The sequence below is a fragment of the Lithobates pipiens genome, unplaced genomic scaffold, assembly GCF_037356315.1.
Source record: "Lithobates pipiens isolate NorthernLeopardFrog02 unplaced genomic scaffold, aLitPip1_a1.2 Scaffold_8, whole genome shotgun sequence".
Classification (NCBI taxonomy): Eukaryota; Metazoa; Chordata; class Amphibia; order Anura; family Ranidae; genus Lithobates; species Lithobates pipiens.
The window spans coordinates 481,989,823-482,014,851 of NW_027507903.1; the positions used below are offsets into that span (position 1 = coordinate 481,989,823).

A 25,029-nucleotide genomic window follows, 5' to 3' on the forward strand; every position below is an offset into this window, starting at 1 on the left:
GGGGTGAAATTTCCCCAGCTGGGGCACAGACAGGAATAAAAACCTCAAAACAAGGGACTAGACACATATTGACTCGGTAAAACCGAGAAAACATTCAACAAGCTTACTGGTTCTTGAGAGGCTGCTCATGTAAAGTAAGGCTTTCCTCCCTGAAAGTGACTCCGAATGTAAAAACACAACAGAGCACCAGACCAAATGGTGAAAGAGTCCAAGTAGCTTTAATAATTCATCCGAATTACTATGATGCTCTAAAGCTGAAGTCCAGGCAGATATAAGACACAAATGAATGCAAATCTGTAATCAATAATACTTCATTAAATGTATTTTTGATATACAAGCAGTGTAAGTACCTGAATCTGACCTGGTATTAGCCTTATGCAATCCCTGTACAGCAGGACTGGAGTGTGAAAGGAAGAAGAAGTACAAGGGGCCAGTCAGTTCATGTTCTGACAAGGAGCATGCAGATAGGAGACGTGAGCAGAGTGACAAAGAGATCAGCTCATCACACTGCACAGGCTGGGATGGGTCCAAGACTACCTGGGCTCAGTGAAAGTGGATTGAATAGTGCTGGCCATTAGACTGAGGACATCTAGCAGCAGATAAAGAGAGCTGTGAAGGAAAGTTTTGGCTAGATTTCTGCTTTACTTAAACAGTGATTTAGGAAATATCTTCAGACTTAGTGAAACAACATAACCTACTATTTATGTGCTGTCTCACTAACTCTTGAGATAAGTCATACATCACTGTTTAGTCATCGTACCCTGATGATTGTGCCTCTGAGATTTAACCACAGGCATTAATCAAGCCCCGATACAGGGGAGTATTTTGAGCCTCCGAAATGCGGTGACTTTTTCACGTGATCATAGGATGAATCAAAATAGCTACGTGGACTTTCTAGTGCTCCTATTGTGTTTTAACATTTTGAGGTATAAAAACCTGACAGAGGTTTTTAACTCTTCCATACTCCAGAAAGACATCCCTTGCAGAATGGTCTACTTAATGGTCATCTCCCAACAGGGATCCAGAGCATGCACGTTTATTGAGATGCTTTCACTATTATAACGTGAACAGACTCGGCAGTGTGGTAGTTAAGTGCAATTTTGCTTTGTCGCTCACATCATTCTCACAAAAAACACTATCAGGGTTTGTATACTCTCTACTAGTGTTTGTTTTCCCTCCTCTGGTTTCCCCAAACAGTCTAAAACATACTAGTAGCTGAACTAGTTTCCATCTATAAATGGCCCTTCTATCAGTTCTTGGGGCTGGGACCGTGCATGTTTCTGTGAAGCACTGTGGAAAAAAGTGTCAGAGCAATATAAATGAGTAAAATTAATAATCCTGCAACTCCAGACTGACAGAAGCTTGAGGCTTTCAATGAAGCAGTCAGTGCACAGATAGAGAAGGAAAAGATGAAAAGTTATACTTGTAAATGTGCTTGACTTGAGTGGCTGTATCCAGTGAAACCTTTACTGTGAGAAATACAGGGGCTGCAGTTGCTGAACGCCTTGTAAAAATGCAAGTTGCGTTGTCAGGACGATCATACTTACAACAATTCATTGAGAGTATTAAATCAGAGAATATGATCAGTATGAAGGCCAAGGCAGCTAGCATTTTCAGATGCAGATTTCAGCCAAAGAAGACTCTATATTTCCCACAATACAGATTTCCTTTAAAGAGGTGTTAAAAGTGCAGTAATTGTTTAATTTTGCAGTTGTGGATGTTGACAGGCATATGCAGCAAGAATGTCCCAGCATTGCCACCACAGGCCCTCTCCCAACGGACAGGCAAAATATCTAGGGAAGCAGGTCAAACTAGAAACAGTCACATCATGAAAATGCCACCGCCATCAGTAAACTGAACAGGCAAATATGATAATTGAAAAGTGAGAGGTCCTCTTTCATCTGGGTCAAGGATGGTCAGTGAATTAGAGATGATGGACAGTCAGCGCCAGGTACAATAAAACAGCTTTGTGGTGTAATTAAGGCGTCCCCCATGGATCCGTGCTCAGGTGTACATTTCTTGATTTTGAGACTCTTTTCCAAGGTTGTCCGAAAGACCCCCGAAGAATTCCAGTCGGTCTGCCACTCCCAAAACTGCAGTGACCGTCAGCTCCGGATGTCTCCCCCCTCCCGCCCCCAACTAAAATAGATGAAAAAACTCTGTTCTGGTCACTCCGGGTCACGAGAACAGTGAGGCACTTCTGAAACAAACTCATTAGGAACACTGAAAAAAAAAATTAAAAAAAAAATTAAAGAGAAAGAAAAGAGAAAGGGAGTTCGAAACTCCTCCAAAACATCCACCCTCGGTCGTGTCGCCATATCTGCGGCTCATGTCCATGCGAGGAGCGTCCGCTATGGGCTGCTCATGTATATCCGGCAGTCCTCTGACTCGCCCTTGCTGTTCCGGCAGCCCGGTGAGAGTTCTGGCTCTTCTGACCCACCCCCTGCGCAGTCCACACCCTGGTCCCTGCGTTTGGGGAAAGGGGAGAGCTTCCTATTAGGGCTGGGCTTGCCATTCAAGAAGCTGTCAGCAGCCGACTCCATCTCCTCTATCGTCATGTCGCAGGCGTCCGCCAGCTCGTGCGTAGCCACCTGTAGGAAGTGAGGGTCCTGAGCAAACTGTGTCAATCCTTCTGAGATCAGCACCTTTATCAATCCAAGTTTTGAGGGGCCAGGAGGGAGGGAGAAAAGGAGAAAAGAGGATTATTAATGACCATCAAATTCTACTACACTTCAATACCAACTGCAGCGAAAACTTTTTTTTAAGTTTTTGATAGTGTGGGGCAAGGTTTTTAGAACTTCTGTCTGGTTTTAATGTATAACTAAAGGCAAAATTGTTTGTTTTAGTTTTGTATAGCGGGGACAGGGATTACAATGCTTGTCAGTTTCTACTGCTGTCTGCTCCCATTAGGGAGATTCACCCTCTATTTGTCCTGTTTACCATTGTCACTGAAAGTGAAAGTAAAAGACAATCCCAAATTGTCCCCAGAAAAAAAGGGGAAACATCTAATGGGGGGACTAGTTCTGGAGACCTGGAGGTTCCAAGAGAATCCCTTAAAGCGAGGTTCCGCCCCCGCCCCCAAAAAAATTTAAAACTTTAAAAAAATGTATTATTAGGACACTTACCTGTTCCTGGAATCCAGCAATGTTGGCACCCCAGTTGATGTTTCCATCAGCTCTCGGGTGCTGCTGCCACTGCCATTCGTGGTAAGGATAACCGTCAGTGAAGCCTTTTGGCTTTAGAGCTGGTTCCCTACTGCACATGCGCGAAGCACACTGCGCTTTCTGAATGGCCTGGCGGCAGGGAAAGAGACCGGATTTTCAGAGTGATCTCGCCATGGTGAGATCTCTCTAGAAAGTGGGGACGGGTACCTGTCAAAAACAGATTCCCGCTCCCCTCTCCCGAAAGGTGCCAAATGTGGCACCGGAAGGGGGTAGGAGGCAGATAAGCTTCCACTTTTGGGTGGAACTCCACTTTAATTTACAGGGATTTCCACTCACTTCTTGTTTGGCTTTGGGACAGGAAGTGAAGGTAAATCTCTGCAATGGATCAAAGATGGCAAAAATAAACTTTGCAGGGGTTATAACCCTCCCTTACTCTATCCAAAATGAATAAAAGATTTTGCCTATAGTTCTACTTTAATTTCTGCTTTTGACTGCATGGGTTAACCACTCGTTTTTGTCTAGAGGTAGGAAGAGTGGAGATATACTTACGTAATCCGCTGATCCTCCGTGTGCAAGACTGGTCCCTGCCACTCTTGCTCTCCCATGGTCTAGTGGTCTTGCATGGTGGACTGTTCCTGACATCATCATTCCCGTAAACCGGCTCTGGACATGGGAACGGCAGGAACGGCCCAGTGCTGGATGTGGGAGAGGGCTGTTTTCCGGAGGATTCAAGGATCAGGTGAGTATAGCCTTTCGGTGTGCTCCTCGACAAAACAAGCAGTTACCCCTTGGCGCCAGCCATACGCAAATATGCAGCCTCTCTGCGCCTGGTGTCGAGGGGCTGCATATTTGCGGTAATTGGTGGCCATGCATTTGTGCTGCAAGCGCATGCGTGTTCCCAGTACAGTTACCATCGACTAACTGAAAGCTCCCAATCGGGAGTTTTCAAACCACGTGACAGTCAATCACGGCGGTCACATGATCTTAAGCTGTGCCTCTTGGTGCCATAAACCTCTTAAAGGGCCAGGAGGCGCCAGTGGTAAGACGTAAACATATCTAGTGTGGGTACAGCCTCACTGCATAGGAATTTTTTTTTTCCCCTGAGCTTAAAGTGGAGTTCCACCCAAAAGTGGAACTTCAGCTCATTTTTCTCCTCCCCCCTCCAATGCCACATTTGGCACCTTTTCGGGGGGAGCGAATACCTATCTTTGACAGGTATCCTGTCCCCACTTCCGGGCCGCAGTACATTACATCAGCAGCTAGGCTACCTGCTCCTCCCTCTGCCACTGGGCCAGTAGGGGAGCGCAGCAGTGCCTCGCGCATGTGCAGTAAGGACCCGGAGTGAAGCCGTAATGCTGCACTGCTGGGTTCTGTTACCCACAATGGCGATGGTAGCACTCGACAGCTGATGGCAACATCAGCTGCACTGCTGACATTGCTGGACTCCAGGACAGGTAGGTGTAATACTAAAAGTCAGCAGCTGCAGTATGTGTAGCTGCTGGCTTTTCATTTTTGCAGGGGTTGGTGGACTTCCTCTTTAAAGAATTCCCCCCCTTTTGTCTTTCGCCCTTTTTAAAGTTGCACTTAGGAATTCATTTTTTTCTATTTTCTACAAAAAAAGTGAAAAAAAAAAACCTCGCGTAAAAGTCCCAATATCTTTTTTTTATTAATTTATTAGGTGTTTTATTTTTTTGACCACACATAATGTTAATAAAAAATTTGATTTGTTTTACTTTTTTTGTCCCTTTTCTTATGCATTTTTTATGAATTATATTTTTTGGATAATAAGTCCAGTACACAAAGCAATTGGGATTTTTTTTAAAGCTTTCTGCTTTATTCCCAATTTTTTTTATTAAAGGTCAGCTTATTAAAGCAGATGTTTAATCTGTATATACCTTTTCTGGTTCCTCCTTTTTCACCTCATCAACATGCTAATAAAATGTTCAAATACAATCTTCCCATCTGCATAAGATAATTAGATACCTTATTTTAGACCTGGTAATGCCATCACTGGGCCTTTGTGCTTCTCTATGCAATACACACAGGTCATGGCTGGTGGGAAGGGTTGGGAAGAGTTATGCAACTATTAAAATATCTCTATGGGTGGGTGTCAGTCTGGAGGAGTAGGTGTTCCTAGGTAGGCTACTTTAACATGCAAACGGCTCTAGCTAAGGCCCATGTATAATGCTGAGCCTCCATGATTGCAAGACCTGAAAGTCAGGCTGGGAAGGAAAGAGCTGGTGATGATGTAGGACATCCTCCAGCTTCCAGCCTGGAAAAGAGGTGGGCTTTATCTGTGGGTTCTAGTGCACATTGGGAGAAACTTCCAATGTGCAGTGAAATTATAGTACACAATTTCAGTACAAGAAAGGTGTTCAACTGTAGAGGACTGAATCAATGTTCAGGGAAATGTCATGTCATAGAAATGACGGGCAGAGGACAAGAAGGCACAGACAGAAATGTAAATCCTTACAGAAGTTAAAACATTTTCCCTCTGTACTGGAAAATTTGTTTTTATACTGTCCCTGTCCCCAGCGTCCCCTCACTGGGACAGGAATTGAAAATAAAACTCCCCAAGGGGGACATGACCAGCAATTAAAAACCAACACAGTGTTTTCTGCTTTCTCCTTACCGCTTCTACTAAACTACTGGCGCTGCCGTGGTGCTGCCGTGTCTGCTCCCGCACATGGCATGGGACTGTAAGGGAGGCGGGACGATCCCGTCCGAGGCTGCAGTCACTGCAGTGCACAGAGGGGAAGCTGCTGTGTACGTTTTCTTTGGACCCCGGGTCTCCATGTAGCCTCACTGCTGGCACTGTCTGTTGTGCCCACCCTCGTGAGCAGGGCGTGGCGGGTGGAGTAGAACAAAGGCGGGAAAACGCAGTCGGCGAGTGACTCCTCCGTAGCAGAGGACTGAGGCCGGCCACCGCTAATGCCTGCACACAACACAGAAGAGGTTATTTTGAGTGATATTAAAGAAGCCTAAATGACAAAAGATAAATTATATCTAAAGCACAAACTTTTTTGACTGCTAGAGCCAGAGCTGTCTGGCTATACAGTTACTTATGCAAGTAGCACAATGATTTGGCAAATAAAAAATTTAAATCTGGTTTTGTGGTACCTCTAAATGAATGCAACAAAAGTAACAAGTATTTATAACTGATGTGGGGGGGGGGATAATTTTCTTATGAAGCTCATCACATATAGTCCTGAAGTCAGGAGACTCTTATAATGGGCACATAAGGTGTGTAGAGCCAGGAGCTAAGCATGGGGTTGTGGAAGCCCCTCATAGTGGGCGGAGAAGGTGTGTAGACCTGGAAACTCAGTGCAGGCATGGTGACAAAACCCTTATAATAGTAATAGTAAGTGTGCAGAACCAGAAACTCAGCACATGAATGGTTAGAATCCCTCACAGTGTAAAGCCAGGAACTCAATGCAGACACGGTGGAAATCCCTCATAATGGGCACAATGGATGTTAAGGCCTGGGAACTCAAACACAGGGATAATGGGACCTCCATAATGGAAAAAGCAGATATGCAGACCCAGGAACTCAGTGCTTAGATCCCAGCAATAGAGCCACCAAGAGCCTGAAGAGACTGTGAGGGTGTCTAACTCTCCAGCATCTACCAAAAGCTGAAATATCAGTACTTGCTGGATTAATCCAAATTTTAAAGCAATGTGGCTTGATGTGCTCCTTTAGAGGTTTAAATGGTTGGCAGGTATAAAAGTCATAACGCAAGAATATCATTGTCATAAGAAAAAATGGTAATTAGCAGGGGTACTGCGTTAATGCTGTGCCCAGGAGGACCTACCTGATGGTGCACCAGGTGAAGTTGCGGTAATACGGCTTTGGGTGATGCATCCCCACCTTGATTCCGGTATCTCCTCAGGCATTCCAAATGAAATGAGGCCCTCCTGCCTGCAAAGTAAGTAACAGATGAGCAACACTGACCATTATTTTACTGTTGGCAGTTCCCTATCTGTGTTGTAGAAAGTATACTATAGTAAAATCAATACAATGGTGTTTACAGTTACCTAAGGAGGCAGAACGCAGGAAGCTTCTCTTGGGAGATGGACACAGCCCTCTCTCCACTTCTCCCTCTGATGGGGTCAGTTGCCGACTCTCCTCATCTTGATCTGAGAACCTGTAGGGAATGTCAAAAGCATGAGAAAAGACTGCAATATGGTCTGTTGACTTTACACACTGGGTCTGATATCCCTATAGTGGGTGTTTTCAGAAAGTTAGAAAGAAGACCAGGATCCAAGTATTTTCTCCCTTAGGTGGTCATGTTGAAAGGTGTGATATGTCTGTAGTGAGTGTAATCAGCAACTTAGAAAGAAATGTCAGGAGCAGAGTATTTTCTATCTTATGGAAGGTCACGTTGGAGTGTGTAGTACCCCAGTGGTGAGTGTAATAAGAAAGGTAAGAATAATGGTTAGGAGCAGAGTTTTTTCTACTTGACAAATATTTATACATTATAAAGGGTTATACTGGTGTGTGCATAATCAAGATATAGGATAAGATTAATTATTTCCCTTATAACCATTTTTCATTTTTATCTGCAGCCTCTAGGATGACCTTCCTTCTCTGTGCAGCAATGGGCTTTCTAAGCCAGATGCCCATCAGTATTGATTTATTGGGAGCTTGGGAGAAAATATCACAATCAGTGAATTATTTCTCTCACTAAAACCTTTGGAAACAAAGGTTTGATCTTCCCACCCAACAATCATTTAAATGGGGGCTCCATTATAGTATGTTATTGCATTAAAGCCTGTATCCAGTAAAAAAACAAAAAACAAAAAAACACTATAAAACGTATTATTAATGCCTTCTGTGTGTCTGTAATCTTACATGTCTGAGCATAGGAGGCTTGGCTCACTGTTGTACTCCACCTCCTCGCTGGCATCATATGTCTCATCCTGAGATGCTTCCTCACGGCAGATGATTGGCAGTCGGCTGTCCCGAGACACTGAACTGTGAAGGGAGTGGAATATATTAGTGACAGCACTCCTGATTTGGCCTGTTTAAAAAGTTCTTAACCCTCCACCGAACACATGGAACAGATGTATGATATTGACAGACACCTACCGTCCCCAGGCCTCGCAGTGACATGTCCTGGGACAGCACAGAGAGAAATAGAAAGAGACAGTCACATAGAGAGAGGCAAGAAAGACAGCCTTGGTTTCAAACAGAGACATGAACAACCACTTCGGAAGAGTTACACTAAACAATCTCTGTGAGATTTACAGTGGTGCTTCAGACAAACAGCTGAAATACACAAATGTGAACTACTATACCTGCCAAAAGATTAGCAATTCCTGTTCAGCTACTTCAACAATTTTAAACAACCCTGCCACACCAGATGGGCAAAATGTGATTCCACTACTAAAGCCTGCACATCTACCTGTGTCATCTTCCTTTCTTTCACCAGCTCTGCAATGTGCCGTTGAGATCTTCCCTATGCTCCCCTATTCCTGGAAGGCTGCCTAAACAATTCAGCTCCCAGTTCCTGAAACATGCTTGAATGACATCACAGACCCACAGTTTTAGTGCGAGTAGTTTAAGTGCGAGTAGAATTAAGTACAAAAAAACATAATGCTTAATAAAGTAATACAATTCTGGACTGTATGGTAGTTTTATATATTTGCTGAAAGCTGTTCTTTAAAGTGTATCTATGATCAAATCGTAAAATCATATATTATTTTCCACATTCAATATCAGTTATTTTTAGCCTACTCCTATTAATCCGAACAATTCTGAAGTCTGTAAACTTACTTTGTGACGTTCCCCACACTTTTACTTCCTTGAATTTTGTGACACGTATTCACTATGCCCTGTGAGTATGCACGGCTGTGTCACACATTTCACAGAGCCTGCCTTCTGAACTACAGAGGTGCTGAGAGGAGGAATCAGTACTGGAATCACTACTTGCATGCAGCAAGGTACAATGGGATATATAGTCCTTAGGAATTGAAAGTAAACAGCAGAGAAAAGTTGCAAATAGGGTTGCAACCAGGGATGGATCCAGAGTCTAGTCTCAGGAGGGGGACTGCCAGAAAAGAAAGTGTTGCTTTACAGAACTGTATTTATCGTATCATACAGTTATAATCTTGTTTAAAACAGTGACACGTTTATCATTCCAGATTAGATTATTACATTACAAACAGGAAGGATACGTTTAACCACATACAGTATAAATTTATTATTACAAAGCTCATAGGCAGTTTGTATACTTTATAACAGAATATTCCCAGACAAAATATTCACAAACAATATAAAATTATGTCTCGTACCTGCAAGGATTGCCAATCCCTGGAATTGGAATTCTGTCAGAGTTACTATTCTTTCCAACTATGCGGCTGGGAGGAAATGACCCATTCAAATGATGCCGCTTCCTCTCTGGAGAAGGTAGGGAAGAATAGTGTGACCTGCCAGCAGCCAACCACAGTGATAAAAGGGAGATTTTTGTGATTTCCCTGCAGGTCTCCTGATTAGGGTGACCAAATTTCCAAACTACCATTCAAGGACACCCCCCAACAACACCCCCCATCCAATCCTGCACCCTCCCCACCCCAAAAAAAGATGATAATAATGATGACTTGTGTCACCTCTTTCTATTACTATCTATCTACTATTCCCTCAGTTGTTCCTGTGTCACCGTCATATGCCCTCACTTGTCAGCTTCATTACTGTCCACAACTTGTGTCACTTTTCTTCTTCATTACTGTCCCCCACTTGTGTCACCTTTTTCTTCTTCATTACTGTCCACAAGTTGTGTCACCTTTCTTCTTCATTACTGTCCCTTCAATTGTGTCACCTTTTTCTCCTTCATTACTGTCCCCCACTTGTGTCATATTCTTCTTCTTCATTACTGTCCCCCACTTGTGTCACCTTCTTCTTCATTACTGTCTCCCACTTGTGTCACCTTCTTCATTACTGTCCCACACTTGTGTCATCCTCTTCTTCATTACTGTCCCCCACTTGTGTCGCCTTCTTCTGCATTACTGTCCCCCGCTTGTGTCACCTTCTCCTTCATTACTCTCGCCCACTTGTGTCACCTTCTCCTTCATTACTGTACCCCGCTTGTGTCACCTTCTTCTTCATTATTATCCCCCACTTGTGTCACTTTCTTCTTCATTGCTGTCCCCCTCCCCCACTTGTGTCACCTTCTCCTTTATTACTGTCCCCCTCCCCCACTTGTGTCACCTTCTTCTTCTTCATTACTGTCCCCCACTTGTGTCATCTTCTTCTTCATTATTGTCCCCCACTTGCGTCACCTTCTTCTTTATTACTATCCCCCACTTGTATCCCCTTCTTCTTCATTAATGTCACCCACGTATGTCACCTTCTTCATTACTGTCCCCCGCTTGTGTCGCCTTCTCCTTCATTACTGTCTCCCGGTTGTATCATCTTCTCCTTCACTGCTGTCCCCCTCCCCCACTTGTGTCACCTTCTTCTTCTTTATTGGCCCCCGCTTATGTCACCTTTATTACTGTCCCCCACTTGTGTCACCTTCTCCTGTATTACTGTCCCCCGCTTGTGTCATCTTCTTCTTCATTACTGTCCCCCACTTGTGTCACCTTCTCCTTCATTGCTGCCCCCCTCCCCCACTTGTGTCACCTTCTTTTTCATTACTGGTCCCCACTTGTGTCACCTTCATTACTGTCCCCCGCTTGTGTCTCCTTCTTCTTCTTTACTGTCCCCCACTTGTATCACCTTCTCCTTCATTGCTGTCTCCCTCCCCCACTTGTGTCACCTTCTCCTTCATTACTGTCCCGCTTGTGTCTCCTTCTTCTTCATTACTGTCCCCCACTTGTGTCACCTTCTCCTTCATTGCTGTCCCCCTCTTCTTCATTACTGTCCTCCGCTTGTGTCACCTCAATTACTGTCCCCTGCTTGTGTCACCATCTCCTTCATTAACCACTTGCCGACCACCTCACGCAGACATACTGCGGCAGAATGGCACGGGCAGGCAGAGTAATGCATGGGTACGTTACTCACCTGAGGCGGTCGGCATCACTCCAGCAGTGAGCTGTGCTGAGGCAGAGGCCACTGAGTCATGGCCACCCCCTTTGCGATTGCTCCTGGCAAATGGAATGCTTCCTCTGCTTCTTTAATGTAAACAGAAGCAGAGGAAGTGATGTCTCCTCGTGAAGCCTTTTCGTTACGGCTTCCAAGGAGAGAAGACCTGAGGTGAGTTTGTACCAACACTACACATACAGTAGAGCACACAGGCACACAAATCACCCCCACAATCACCCCTGATCACCCCCCCCCCCGCACCCCTTGTCAAAGTGACACCAATAGCATTTTTATTTTTTTACTGATTACTGCATTGTCATTTGTGACTGTTATAAGTGGTAAGGCAATTAGTGGTAGGCCCCTTTAGGTCTAGGGTACCCCCTACCCCCCAATAAAGGTTTAACCCCTTGATCACCCCCCAGTTAACCCCTGTCGCCAGTGTCACTAAGCAGTCTTTTTTAGCCGTATTAGTGTCACAGGTGACGCTACATTGGGGCAAAGAAGTATTTAGTCAGCCACCAATTGCGCAAGTTCTCCCACTTATAAAGATGAGAGAGGCCTGTAATTGTCATTATAGGTATACCTCAACCATGAGAGACAAAATGTGGAAAGAAATCCATACAATCACATTGTCTGATTTATGAAAGGATTTAGTCGCAAATTATGGTGGAAAATAAGGTCAATATCAAAAGTTCATCTCAATACTTTGTTATATATCCTTTGTTGGCAATGACAGAGGTCAAACGTTTTCTGAAGGTTGTCACACTGTTGCTGGTATGTTGGCCAATTCCTCCATGCAGATCTCCTCTAGAGCAGTGATGTTTTGGGGATGTCCCTGGGCAACATGGATTTTCAACTCCCTCCAAAGATTTTCTATGGGGTTGAGATCTGGACACTTACGTAGCCATTTCTTCGTTGCCCAGGCAGTGTGGTTGGGATCATTGTCATGCTGAAAGACCCAGCCACGTTTCATCTTCAATGCCTTTGCTGATGGGAGGAGGTTTGCACTCAAAATCTCACGATACATGGCCCCATTCATTGTTTTATGTACACGGATCAGTCGTCCTGTTCCCTTTGCAGAGAAACAGCCCCAAAGAATAATGTTGCCACCCCCATGCTTCACAGTAGTGTTCTTTGGTTGCAACTCAGCATTCTCTCTCCTCCAAACACGACGATTTGTGTTTCTAGCAAATAGTTCTACTTTGGTTTCATCTGACCATATGACATTCTCCCAATCCTCTTCTGGATCATCCAAATGCTCTCTAGCAAACCTCAGATGGGCCCGGACATGTACTGACCTAAGCAGGGGAAACATCTGGCACTGCAGGATCTGAGTTCCTAGTAGTGTGTTACTGATGGTAGCCTTTGTTACGTTGGTCCCAGCTCTCTGCCGGTCATTCACTAGGTCCCCCGTGTGGTTCTGGGATTTTTGCTCACCGTTCTTGTGATCAGTTTGACCCCATGGGGTGAGATCTTGCGCGGAGCCCCAGATTGAGGGAGATCAGGGCTCTCCATTGGCTGAGAGCCCTGATCAGATGCCGATTGGCAGACCTTTAAGCCCTTGTACACACGGTCGGACATTCCCACAACAAAATCCGTCTGATAAATTCCAACGGATTTAGTCCAGAAGTGGTCCGGAAGTGGTGTTGCATACACACGGTCGGACAGCGTTGTCGGAATTTCCGGTTGCCAAGAACGCGGTGACGTAAACCGCGTGCGACAGGACTAGAAAAGGGAAGTTCAGCATCACGTCCGGCACCCTTTGGGCTCCTTCTGCTGATCTCGTGTTTATCGCGTGTTAGTAGAAGTTTGGTAATAGATGATTTGCGCTTTTCAGATTTGTGCTTCAGATCGTTACTGCTCTACAATTTGTGCTTGTTGGTGCATATCTGCTTATCAGTGCGTGTAGTCAGTTAGGATTTGTTGCTCATTGTGGACTGTATCTTGGTATATAGTACGCTTTGATTTTCAGTGCTTATTGTCTTTTGCCGTTTCTGGTTTTCAGTTCATTCTTTCAGGCCTTGCTGTTGTCCGTTCTGACCAGCCGACCGTTTTAAGCCACGTTTCGTGTATGTACTTGTCGTAGAGTTCATGCTGTGCAGGGGCTTGGTGTTGGGCTTTTAGCTTTGACACAAGCCCAGTCCATGAACAGGGCGAGGAGGAGTTCATGGACCAAGAATTGGTTGCTCCAGCGTGACCAGTTCTCGCACATGCCTTTGCTTCGTGAGATCCGGGAGAATAATCCTGATGATTTCAGGAATTATCTCCGGATGACGGACCCCGTTTATCACTGTCTGCTGGCTTTGCTGTCCCCTTATATCAGCAGGCAGGATACCTGCATGGGGCAAGCCATCACTCCGGAGCAGAGGCTCATCGCCACGTTGCGCTACTTGGCGACAGGGAGAAGTCTTCAGGACCTGAAGTTCTCGACAGGCATCTCCCCCCCAGGCTCTGGGAATCATTATTCCAGAGACCTGTTTTGCCATCATACAGGTCCTGCAGAAGGACTATATTAAGGTAAGTTTTCTCCTTTAACATCACATTCTATGTATTTAATGTTTGCTAATGTATTTTATTTCTTTCCTCATTCCCTAATTACCATGATTGCAATTTGCTGTAATTGATATGCTATATGCTATGTCCTCATGCATGCTGGAAGCTTTTCAAGTTCCTTTTTTGTCCTTTATGCATATTTGCCTTCACTAACTTCCCCAGCATGCTCTTCTGGGGCCATAAACCTAGAGCCTAGTCACTTAGCAATGTATTTTGTCAGCTCCTCTATCTGCTGACTTTGCCAAACCCAATACACACTATACCTACCTTTTTTCTGGTCCGATTTATGGATGAATTCACTAAAGCATGTAGTGCAAGGGCCTGCCTCAATACTTTCAAATGCCACTGTTTAAAGTTTTTTTTCTCCTATTATTGTTTCTTTTAGTTTGTATTATGACACTTCTTACCTGTCCGGTGGGCTGCCAATAGTGTAAGTAAGTAAGTAAGGAGGGGCTGGCCAAGGTATCACACAATATTTATGCATTCAACTCTCAATGAAGTGGAGAGGGTTACCTGTCCAAAACATCCCCCTCCCCCTAATTTTTTGCAACGGGCCATCAGATGGGGGGGAGGAATCTGATAAGGGGACCTTATACTTTAGGCTTTAAATACTAATTTCCAAAAATGTTATACTGATCTTGTCCAAAAATGTTTGTGTCTAATCTACTTGCAATGTAGATGTGCAAAATTACAAATTCTTTTTTTCTTGTTTGACTCCACAGTTTCCTTCAATGCCACAGGAATGGCAGACTGTGGCCTCCCACTTTGGCAGCTGTTGGGACTTTCCCAATTGTGGAGGTGCAATTGATGGGAAATATGTCCGCATCATCCCACCCCCCAACGCGGGGTCCTACTATTATAAATACAAGGGGTATAATAGTATCGTGATGTTGGCGGTGGTGTCAGCGACGTATGACTTCCTGTATGTGGAGGTGGGGAAAAAAGGCCGTATGTCGGATGGTGGAGTGTTCACGCAGACAGAGTAGCAGTCTGGGCTTGCCACCTCCAGAGGAGAATGTCCAAGGACCCCCCTTTGTTTTCGTCACGGGTGAGACGTTTGCTCTAGCAAACCATCTGATGCGGCCTTTCCTGATGAGGACCCTCACCCCGGATCAGAGGATCTTTAATGTGCGGCTGGCCAGAGCCAGAAGAGTAGTGGAGAACACTTTTGGGATAATGGCCAGCCGGTTCCGCCTATTTTTGACTCCAATACACATGGCGGAATATAAACTAAATCATATTGTGCTTGCCTGCTGCGTTCTGCACAATTTTTGGAAAAAATGTTCAGTAAACTATGTGGCCTCAGTTGGGCATGATGCAGACTTGCCGGAAAACGTCAACCTCACGGCCCTTGAAGCTGCTCGTCCTGGCTTGCCCCCCCAAAGCGTCCGTGAGGTCAGATCCAGATATGTGGAGTACTTTGTGGGTAGGGGGGCCATTGATATGCCAGACAATGTCTGAGAGGCATTTTTTAATAAATTTTTCTTTGAAACTCCAATAATCTTTGTTTTCATTTACTGCTTGGCTTTGTTTTAGGTGTCTCCTAAGTTTGATTTGTGTTTTTTTGGGCCTTTTTCTACAACAGTGCAAACCCAATTTCAGAGTGAGATGAGGTGACAGTCTCATCTTTAGATAATCTTATTATGTTGTGGGTCTGCTACACACACGCCTTGTTTTTGTTGATAATGTATGTAGTGCATTACTGACAAAAATATTGCTAATTTTCAGCACCATGGCAGATATATGTGGAGTCATGAAAATGGAGTGATTGGGGAAATTTAAACATCACTGTGGGTGTTATTTACTAAAGGCAAATCCACTATGCACTACAAGTGCACTGCAAAAGTGCACCTGAAACTGCACTTCGAGTGCAAAGTAGATTTGCCTTTAGTAAATAACACCCATTGTCACAGAAAACAACAACTTTACTACAAATACTGCTTTTGTGCATTGAAAAAGGGAGCCACACATTGTTGATAATTTAACTTTTTACTCAAAACACATTCACATGTGCATTTAGAAAAGGGTTTTACAACAAACCAACATATTGGGTGTATAGAAAACATTATTTTGGGTAACATTTTTATAACTTGGCGTTTTTGTGTAAACAGGCATTTATCAAAGCATAACATACAGAACACAGGAACTTACAAAGTTCAACTTTGAAAAGTGAAGACAATATCTGACATGAGTATGTACAAACTGTGCTGATATTGCCTTCATCAGATGGGGTGACACCCCTGAAAAAGCCAAATTTGGAAGTTGCACACAAATTGAGAATCAAAAATGGCCAGTTTCCTCCTGTTCCCATGCCTAATGTCAACATGTGCTATCTCCCATCATGGGTTATCAATGTACATGTTTTGGGGGTGCAACCCCTTCATCTCAGCCACTTTAGTAGCAAGGAAGGGGTTGCACCCACAAAACGCGTACATTCATCCCCCATGATGGGAGATAGTACATGTTGACACACTGTGTGCATCTTCCAAATTTGGCTTTTCGAAAAATATAAAAGTGTTTTTGAAAATTTTAAATGGATGCTAGCTAGTTTGGGGTGTTTAAGACTCTCCCTAAAACATCAATGATGTTCTTCATTTTTTGTTGAACATCATTGATGTTTTTTCTGGATATTCTCTAAATCGCGATTGCACCCCATTATCTCCCCAATGAGGATCTGGGCGCTTTCACTGGTAAAATGCGATTCTTCTTCCACAACATCCACATCACCTAAAAAGAAACAAAAAAAAAACCACACCATGTATTATAAATATGCAGGCATACATTGATTAGCTTACCCGAAGCTGTGGTCTCCAACACTCACCTGTTGTGGTGACAATTTCGCCAATCTCTACAATCTCTCCTTCCTCCTCCTCCTCTGCTTGTGCTTTTGGTATTTCCCCTTCTTTGGGAGGTGTGGGGTCCCTGGTGTCCTCAGACATCCTGAGTCTTCTCTCCCCTATGAGAATGTAAAAAAGGAATACTTAGCACGCAGATATTTGAGGGCAGAAATAGGAATATGAAACATTGCTTTGTAAGTGTCATATAATTGTGTTTTTTGGCAGAGTTCAAAGGTGAAAACATTATTTTTGACACTTTCTAAAGCTGAAATACTTATCTGTTGTGTGAACAAATGTAGTCAAGTGCAAGTTGGCAAAACATGGTTTTTGGAGTGGGCGAACGAACAATGTTTATTACGAACGATTGAACCCATGAACATGAAAGTGGCCATTTTTAACTGTACAACATTAAATCAAAGCACATGGAGCAGTATGCAAGCAATAATAATAATATGAACACACGACAACTACTTACTTTTTTGAAGAACTCGCTTGATCCTTCTGTACTGATCGTGCTCCCTCAGTTTGAGGTCTGACCAGCATTTTCTCAGTTGATCCTTGGATCATCGTACCCCAAAATTCCTCTTCAATATGTCCACCATCTCCAACATCTCTCCAAAAGACATATTTGATGCCTTAAATCTTCTCCTCCGGGATCAGGACGTTTATGTCTCCGGGCTTTCCTCGTCCTCCTCCGCGTTAGTGGAATTATTAGTGCGCGCCTGCTGTGTCTCCACCATGTGCTCTCCCCACTGCGCCGAAAGAGAAGGGTTGGGAAATAGTCTAGAAAGAGCGTCAGGGGCGGGAGGAGTTTTACACATGCGCACTGTATATAAAACCCAACACGTGTGTGTCGTACATACGATCTGTGAGCAGAGTGAGGAGCTGACGCGCTGATCGTTCAAACGAAGGTACAATTTTAACTTGGTACATCACTAGCCTATACTGCTTCTATATAGGCCTATGTTGGGACAAGAGTAGGAGAGTTTAGCGTGACATTATTAGGGTTTATCTTGTGTTGTGTCTTGCAGACAAGATGGATCCCTTCAAGGAAACACATTTTATGGAGCTATTTATTGATATAAAAACAAAATAGATGCAGCGCTAATAACAACACATAATTGAATTACGTGATAAATTAATTCATGAATAATGAATACAGTTAATTAACCACAAAAGGAAAAAAAAGAAGAAAAAAAGAAAAAGAAAAAAGCGATCAAAAAAAAGAAAAAAGAAAACTAATGCAGAGTCCCATTAGAATCAATGGTAAAAAAATTTATATAAAGTGTCCACAGCATGCAATGTGCGTCCTCTTCACCACAAATAATGTATAGATTGCCTGCTTACCAGTCTCGCCTAGCGTTTGGGAAATAGGTCTCCCGCAACCCTTTAGATATTCATAGAGCCTCCGTATGTAACACTCAATACCGGGAAACAAAAGAGACTTCCATAGTGTGATACTGTAAAATCAATAAGTTTTTAATAAAGATAAAGTTTGCACTCACAAATTAGTAGTCATCAAATGGCCGAAAATATATCCAAGTGTGTAAATCTCCAATGCGATCTCGCCAAAGCAATTGCTCTACTTCCTTGTTCCTGTATCCATCCACCGTCTTGCGGCTAGCGTGATGACGTCACCGTCAAGGCCCCACCCTACATGTTTCATCATCAAACGGACGCTGTCTGGGGACTGGCCAATCCCCAGACAACGTCCGTTTGCTGACGAAACGCGTGATGGTGACGTAATCACACTCGCCGCAAGACGGTGGATGGATACAGGAACAAGGAAGTAGAGCGACTGTTTTGGCGAGACTGCATTGGAGATTTACACACTTGGATATATTTTCGCCCATTTGATGACTACTAATGGCAAACTTTATCTTTATTAAAAACTTATTGATTTTATGGTATCACACTATGGAAGTCTCTTTTGTTCATTATCATTAGATCATTATTACTCACTTATTGCGTGGACACTTTATATACATTTTTTTTACCATTGATTCTAATGGGACTCTGCATTAGTTTTCATTTTTCTTTTTTTTATCACATTTTTTTCTTTTTCTTTCTTTTGTGGTTAATTAACTGTATTCATTATTCACGAATTAATTTATCACGTAATTCAATTATGTGTTGTTATTAGTGCTGCATCTATTTTGTTTTTATATTTGTGTAATGCCGCGTACACACGATCAAACAATCCGGTGGAAAAGTCCGGCAAACTCAAGTCTGCCTGACAAACCGCCCGTGTGTAGCCTTAGAAAGTAGTTTTGCTCTCCAATCTTACCGCCGGACTCGCATTTCGGCGGACAATGTCCCTGCCTATTATGATGTCACAGTCCCAGCATCCTCTGGGACTGTGACATCATAATGGGCGAGGACATCATCCGGCGATGTCCCTATATAAGTCGCCACACGCCACGTCTCTGCCATTGTGAGCGGAGGATGCGACGAGGCAACATCTGAAGAGAAGAAGAGAAGAACAGAAGACGGCGACAGAAGACCGGGCCACCGCCTGTAAAAGAGCTAGAAGAAGGCGCTGTGGCCCGGCAAGAAGAACCAAAGAGGGGGACAAGACCCCCGAAGAGGGGGACAAGACCCCCGAAGTCAGAAGAAGAGGGCGGCGAAGAAGAAAGCCGGGCTCCTCCGCTAGTAAAAGAGCTAGCAGAAGATAGCAGAGGAGTCCAGCGAGAAGACCCCCGAAGACGGAAGATCCCCGGAGCTGTGTAATAAACTATTTTAACCCTTGTGTGTTGTGTTTTATTTTTACTTTTTTCCACAGGTTAATGGGTAGGGGTACATTGTACCCCCATACTCATTTACATAGGGTGGGGGGCCGGTATCTGGGGGCCCCCTTATTAAAGGGGGCTCCCGGATTCCGATAAGCCCCCCGCCCGCAGACCCCGACAACCAACAGCCAGGGTTGTCGGGAAGAGGCCCTTGTCCTCATCAACATGGGGACAAGGTGCTTTGGGGTGGGGGGGCCGCGCGGCCCCCCCCTTCCCCAAGGCACCCCCCATGTTGAGGGCACGCGGCCTGGCACAGCTCAGGGAGGGGGCGCTCGCTCGTCCCCACCCCCTTTCCTGGTCGGCCGGGTAGCGTGCTCGGACAAGGGTCTGATGTGGACCTAGGGGGGACCCCCACATCGATTTTTCGGCGTAGGGGTTCCCCTTTAAGTCCATACCAGGTGACGGGGCCAGCGACGCCTCCTTCGCTGGCCCCGGCTACCTGGAGATGCGCTCAAAATGAGCGGACTTTCCTCTGCGTGTGTGGGCGAGTCCGTTCATTTCAAAAGTACGGCGGATAGTCCGGCGGACTTAGTACGCCATATTAGTCCGCTAAAAAAGTGCCGTGTGTGGGCAAGTAGCTCGTTCGGAAAGTCCGGCGGGAAGTCCGTCAGACTAAGTCCGCCGGATAGTTGGCTACGTGTGTACGCGGCATAAGAAGTACTAGGTACTGGACTTTTTTGGTGCTGGCTGCTTATATTATATATCTCACCTTGGTTATAGCGCAGCGTTTGCTGGAGGGCTTTTTGAAAATGATTTATTGATATGCTCAGGGAGCTGCCCTGCCTGTGGCAGATGAACAACCCCTTTTATAAGGACCTAAGAAAGAGGAAGGCAGCGCTGGAGAAACTGCATGGTTTGTTGAAGATCATGGTCCCCACGGCAGACATGGCCTATGTGAAGGCCAAAGTTGGTGCCCTGAAGAGTACATATCTGAGGGAGCACAAGAAGTTCCAGGATTCCCTGAGATCAGGAGATCCAGATGCCATTTATATCCCCAGGATGGTGTACTACGAGAGGCTGCATTTTCTGGCAGACCAGGGGGAACCCAGGCCACCACTCTACCGTCTTCCTTCAAGGCTTCCTTCACCCCCAGCTGAGGCTTCCAATGTCCAACCTGGGCCTTCCAGGCAGCAACATGTGGAGGGGCCCAGCTTGAGACAGGTATAGCATTGTTCAACATATTTCTTGTCAAACATTTAATGATGTAACTAGATGTTATTATTAATCAGTAAGTTGTGATTTAACAAAGTGGTTTACATATCAATAGACCGTAGTGACCAAAAATGATTGGGACAAGAATGAAAAATGCTGGGCTCAGAATGATAGTCTGTTCTATTTGGTAACATTCAATTTGCAACGGTCATGAGCACCAAATTGATGACCAAAAAACTAAAACTATGTCCCATTTTCATACACAGGAAGACCTCAGCCGGGAGGAGGCTGTGGCAAGTGGCAGCCAGGAGGAGGCTGTGGCAAGTGGTAGCTGGGAGGTCGACCATCGCCCTCCTCCTCCTGCCACGACTACAAGAGCAGAGCCACAGCCTGGAAGGAAGCCTGGAGGGAAGTGCCCAAGGATGACCAGAGAGTGATGGCCTGGGTTCAGTCTGGTCTGACAGAAGATGCACCCTCTTGTATGACCACAGCCTGGGGACATAGATGGCATCTGCTCTTCCTGATCTCTTGGACTTCTGGACCAGACTGTTCTCCCTCAGATATGTACTCCTCAGGCCACCAATTTTGCATTTTCAAAATAGTTCATGTCTGCCCTGGGGGCCAAAGGCTTCGCCAAATTGACCAGTTTCTCCAGCGTTGCCTTCCTGTTTATTTGTTTGACACCCAAATAAAGGTTTTTTTTTTGGTTCAAGAAATACTTGCCTATGTGTTCTACTTCAAAAGGGACAGTTTATTTGTGAGTAGGCAGGTACATTTCAAAAATACAAAGTCAAATTAATAACAAGAGGCACCAACACCAAACAACCTCCTAGAGATTAAAAAAGAAAACAATAAAATAAAAAGATAATAATGGTGTTGTGGTAAGTTGACACACAAAACACACCAAAAAAATTCAGAAGATGAGCAAACTGTCAAAAAAGGAGATCTTGATTAAAAAAAACCAACCACAAATTTTAAAACAAACAAAAAAAAAAATGATTGGGGAGATGTGACTAATTAAAATATGTGCTGCATTAAAGAATTTTTAACATTGCAGTGTGACGAATGTGCTATATCGATTACGAGCGGTAGTTTTACCTGACCGAGCGCTTCCGTCTCAGAATTTATTCTGAGCATTCGTGGCACCTTGTCCGTCGGACTAGGCTACACACGATCGGAACTGACATGCATCGGATCATGTTGTCGGAAAATTTTATAGCCAGCGCTCAAACTTTGTCCGTCGGATATTCTGACGGAAACAGTCCAATGGAGCCCACACACTGTCAGATTGTCTGACAACATGGTCTGATCGGACATTTTCCATCGGATTTTCCGACCGTGTGTACAAGGGCTATCAGTCATGTCCCTTCAACAGACTGGCTGCCGTACACACGGGCCGAATGTGGGATGGGTTTTATTACTCTGGCCGATGCTGCCCATAATTCGGCCCATGTGTACTAGGCTTTACACTGGCCATAGGCAATTCAAATTTTGGCTGATTCAGCAAGAACCAGGTGAGATTTGACCCATATATGGACAGGCTGGATGTAACAAGTTGATAGATTAATCAACTTGGGTACAGTCAGCCTTCCAGATTTTATATGCAATTATCTCTAGCAGCTAGTATAGCCGCTAGCAATATTCACTGTCTTCTCCCGATGGGGACGGCTTCCCCTGCAGTTGCAGGAAAGAAATTTGCTGCGTGTATGGCCTGCCTTAGCAGCTTTTTCATAAAACGGAATCTTCTCCCAGCTCTGCTCTTGTGTCAGCTTTGATAATTATTAGGAAGGTGTGTAGACATGCAGTCTATGAAAGGTACTGTATTGTCTATTCTATAGTTGCCATTTTAAGAAAAGCAAGTGTTATTTAGTAATTTTAAGGGCTCCTTATTTTAAAAGCAGATTTTTTGTCCTAAAGTCTTCTTTCAGGCGGCTAAACAGACTAGTTTGATCTTCCATTGGTGAAGACCTGCTTCATTCATAGTTCTAAACAGAGTATGAGTGAGATCTTCAATTAGTAAAGACTAGCTCCATCTATAGTTTTAAAGAGACTACAAGGGAGATCTTCAGTTGAAGACCAGATCCATCTATAGTTCTATCAGTCTACAAGCAAGATCTTCAATTGGTGAAGACTAGTTCCATCCATAGTTCTAAACAGATTCTGAGCAGGATCTTCTATTGGTGAAGACCAGCTCAATCAAAATTTCTAACCAGAAAACAATCAAAATGTTCTTTTAGGGAAGACCAGCTCCATTTACAGTTCTAAACAGACTTGGGAGAAAAATCTTTTATTGGTTAACCCCAGCTGAATCTGCAGTTCTAAACAAACTTAGCCCTTGTACACACGGTCAGAGAATCCATCGGAATGTGTCCTATCGGACCGTGTTGTCGGATAATCTGACTGTGTGTGGTATGCATCGGACTGATTGTGTCGGAATATCCGTCGGACCCAATTTTCCAACTTGTTGGAAATATTTCCCGACTAACTGAGAATTTTGATCGGACCAAGTGCCACGCATGCTCAGATCAAATTCCTACATGAAAGCTATTGGCTACTAGCCTGAATGTAGTCCCATCGTAACGAAATTACGTCATCACGTTCTGAAAGATCGGATTTTTCAACAACTTTGTCCGACCGTGTGTATGCAACAGTTTCGGACAAGATCCGACGGACAAAATCCGACGGGCAAAATCCGACAGATTTGGTTGTCGAAATCTCCGATCGTGTGTACAGGGGCTTAGAGTAAAATATTCTATTGGGAAAGACCAATTACATCCACAGTCCTAAATAGGCTACAAGGAAATTCTTCTTTTGGTGAAGACCAGCTCCGTCCACAGTTACAAACAGGCTACGTGTGAGAGCTTCTATTGGTGTGAACCAGTTCTATTCACTATTCTAAACACACTATGAGAAAGATCTTCTGTTGTTGAAGACCACGCTATCTACTCTACTAAACACACTACGAGCGAGATCCTCTATTGATAAAGACCAGCTCTATCCACAATTCTAATCATGGAATATGGAACTAGCCCTTCTTTTAATGAAGACCACCTCTACAGTCATAATCAGACTAGGCAAACAAGCCAGCAGTCAGATGGCAGGTAAGCAAATTTTCTTTCCCAAAATCCTCTTACCTCTTAGAGCTGATTTTCCAGGACCCATGTGTGCGCAGCGGGCAGCTCTGCCCCTCTACAGTGCTGACTGTGCTTTGGTAGGCAGGCAGATTGGGAAGACGTACTAGGGCCGTGTTGTTTGCATTGTTGATGTTGGCATTCGATCCGGAGGATGAGTAGCTGCTAGGAGTGAATGTGGAGTCCACCAGTTTCTCATGAGAGGGCGAATCTATGTCCCCAGGACCGGCAGATGTCTTGTTGATGTGTAAAGGTCTCTGCGTGGTGAAGGTTTGAGGGAATGCACTTCGCACCTCGCTTTGATAGTATCCTACATGATTCCCAAACAAGCCTCCCGCCCTCTGCCAAGACAAAGGGAGAGAAAAGGTCAAAATACAGTACTGACTTGGGTAGAATCTGACTTTATATGATGAAAATAAATTACAAAGTACTGCACAAAGATGAAGTCTAGCAAGTGTACAGTGGTTGGGCAAGCAAAATAATGCTAGACAGTTAAGCCCCCTGAAAGTTTCATGTATTTCTCAGGGAAATTTCTGCACTGAGTTCCCGACCCTATATCCAAGGGTTCCTACCATTCCTGTGCTGAGTTCCCAGGTTTAAATACCTGCTGTACCAATTATGAGGGGTTTCTGCTATCCCTCTACTGAGTTCCCAGTTCTGCACACATGCTGTGCAAATTATCAGTGGCTCCCACAATCCCTGTTCTAAGTTCCGGGGTCTATACCCTTGTTATGCACATTATGATGGGTTTCCACCATCTCTGCATGGAGTTCACGACTCTCTACATCTGCTGTGCCCATTATGAGGAGTTTCCACCATCTCTGCACCGGGTTCCTGGGTCTTTACACCTACTATGGCCATTAACAGGGGTCCTACCATCCCTAAACTGAATTTCTGTATATGTATGCCTGCTGTACCCATTATGAGGGTGTCCCACCAGCCCCGCTAATTTTTTAATTAATTATATATTACAGAATGTAACAGGAGAAACTGAAATTCATAAAGGTGGACAAGTAAACCCAAAACCCCAAGGTGGACAGGAAACAGAGCCAGAAACTATGGCAGAGATCTCACTATTAGAATATATTAGGCATATAAAAACATAGGGACACCCTTTGATTACCAGATCTCATTTAAAATATAACTTTTGGGTGGACAGACCTTTTTCTTTGTTGTGATTTCTGACAATACTATTGCATATAAGCTTTGTGTTAAAAAAAAATAATAATAATAAATAAAAAAGCTGTATTCCTCTGGTTTGATATCCACAAATAATAGAGAATAATGTAAAAATTCAAGTGATTATATCCAAGAGTATACAAGAGTGATTCATCACAGCTATAACTAAAAAAATAGAGGGGGTGGCTGGGCTGGATCTTG

The 25,029-nt window shown here is 44.2% G+C and overlaps 1 protein-coding gene across 6 annotated transcripts in view; it reads right to left on the bottom strand.

Annotated features, from left to right (window-relative positions):
* Positions 1 to 201: 201 nt before the first annotated feature.
* CACNA1C (calcium voltage-gated channel subunit alpha1 C) overlaps positions 202 to 25,029 on the bottom strand; it is a 628,086-nt gene continuing 603,258 nt past the window's right edge. For 3 of the 6 annotated variants that reach the window (XM_077468880.1, XM_077468877.1, XM_077468876.1), the window contains 7 exons: positions 23,653 to 23,990; positions 8,254 to 8,280; positions 8,017 to 8,139; positions 7,200 to 7,309; positions 6,977 to 7,083; positions 5,797 to 6,099; positions 202 to 2,645 (listed from right to left, as the gene is read on the bottom strand). In XM_077468880.1, the coding sequence (XP_077325006.1) occupies positions 2,352 to 2,645; positions 5,797 to 6,099; positions 6,977 to 7,083; positions 7,200 to 7,309; positions 8,017 to 8,139; positions 8,254 to 8,280; positions 23,653 to 23,990 (1,302 nt within the window). In that variant the 3' untranslated portion in view covers positions 202 to 2,351. The remainder of the gene's footprint in view (positions 2,646 to 5,796; positions 6,100 to 6,976; positions 7,084 to 7,199; positions 7,310 to 8,016; positions 8,140 to 8,253; positions 8,281 to 23,652; positions 23,991 to 25,029) is intronic. The other 3 variants (XM_077468881.1, XM_077468879.1, XM_077468878.1) reach the window with 1 other exon arrangement.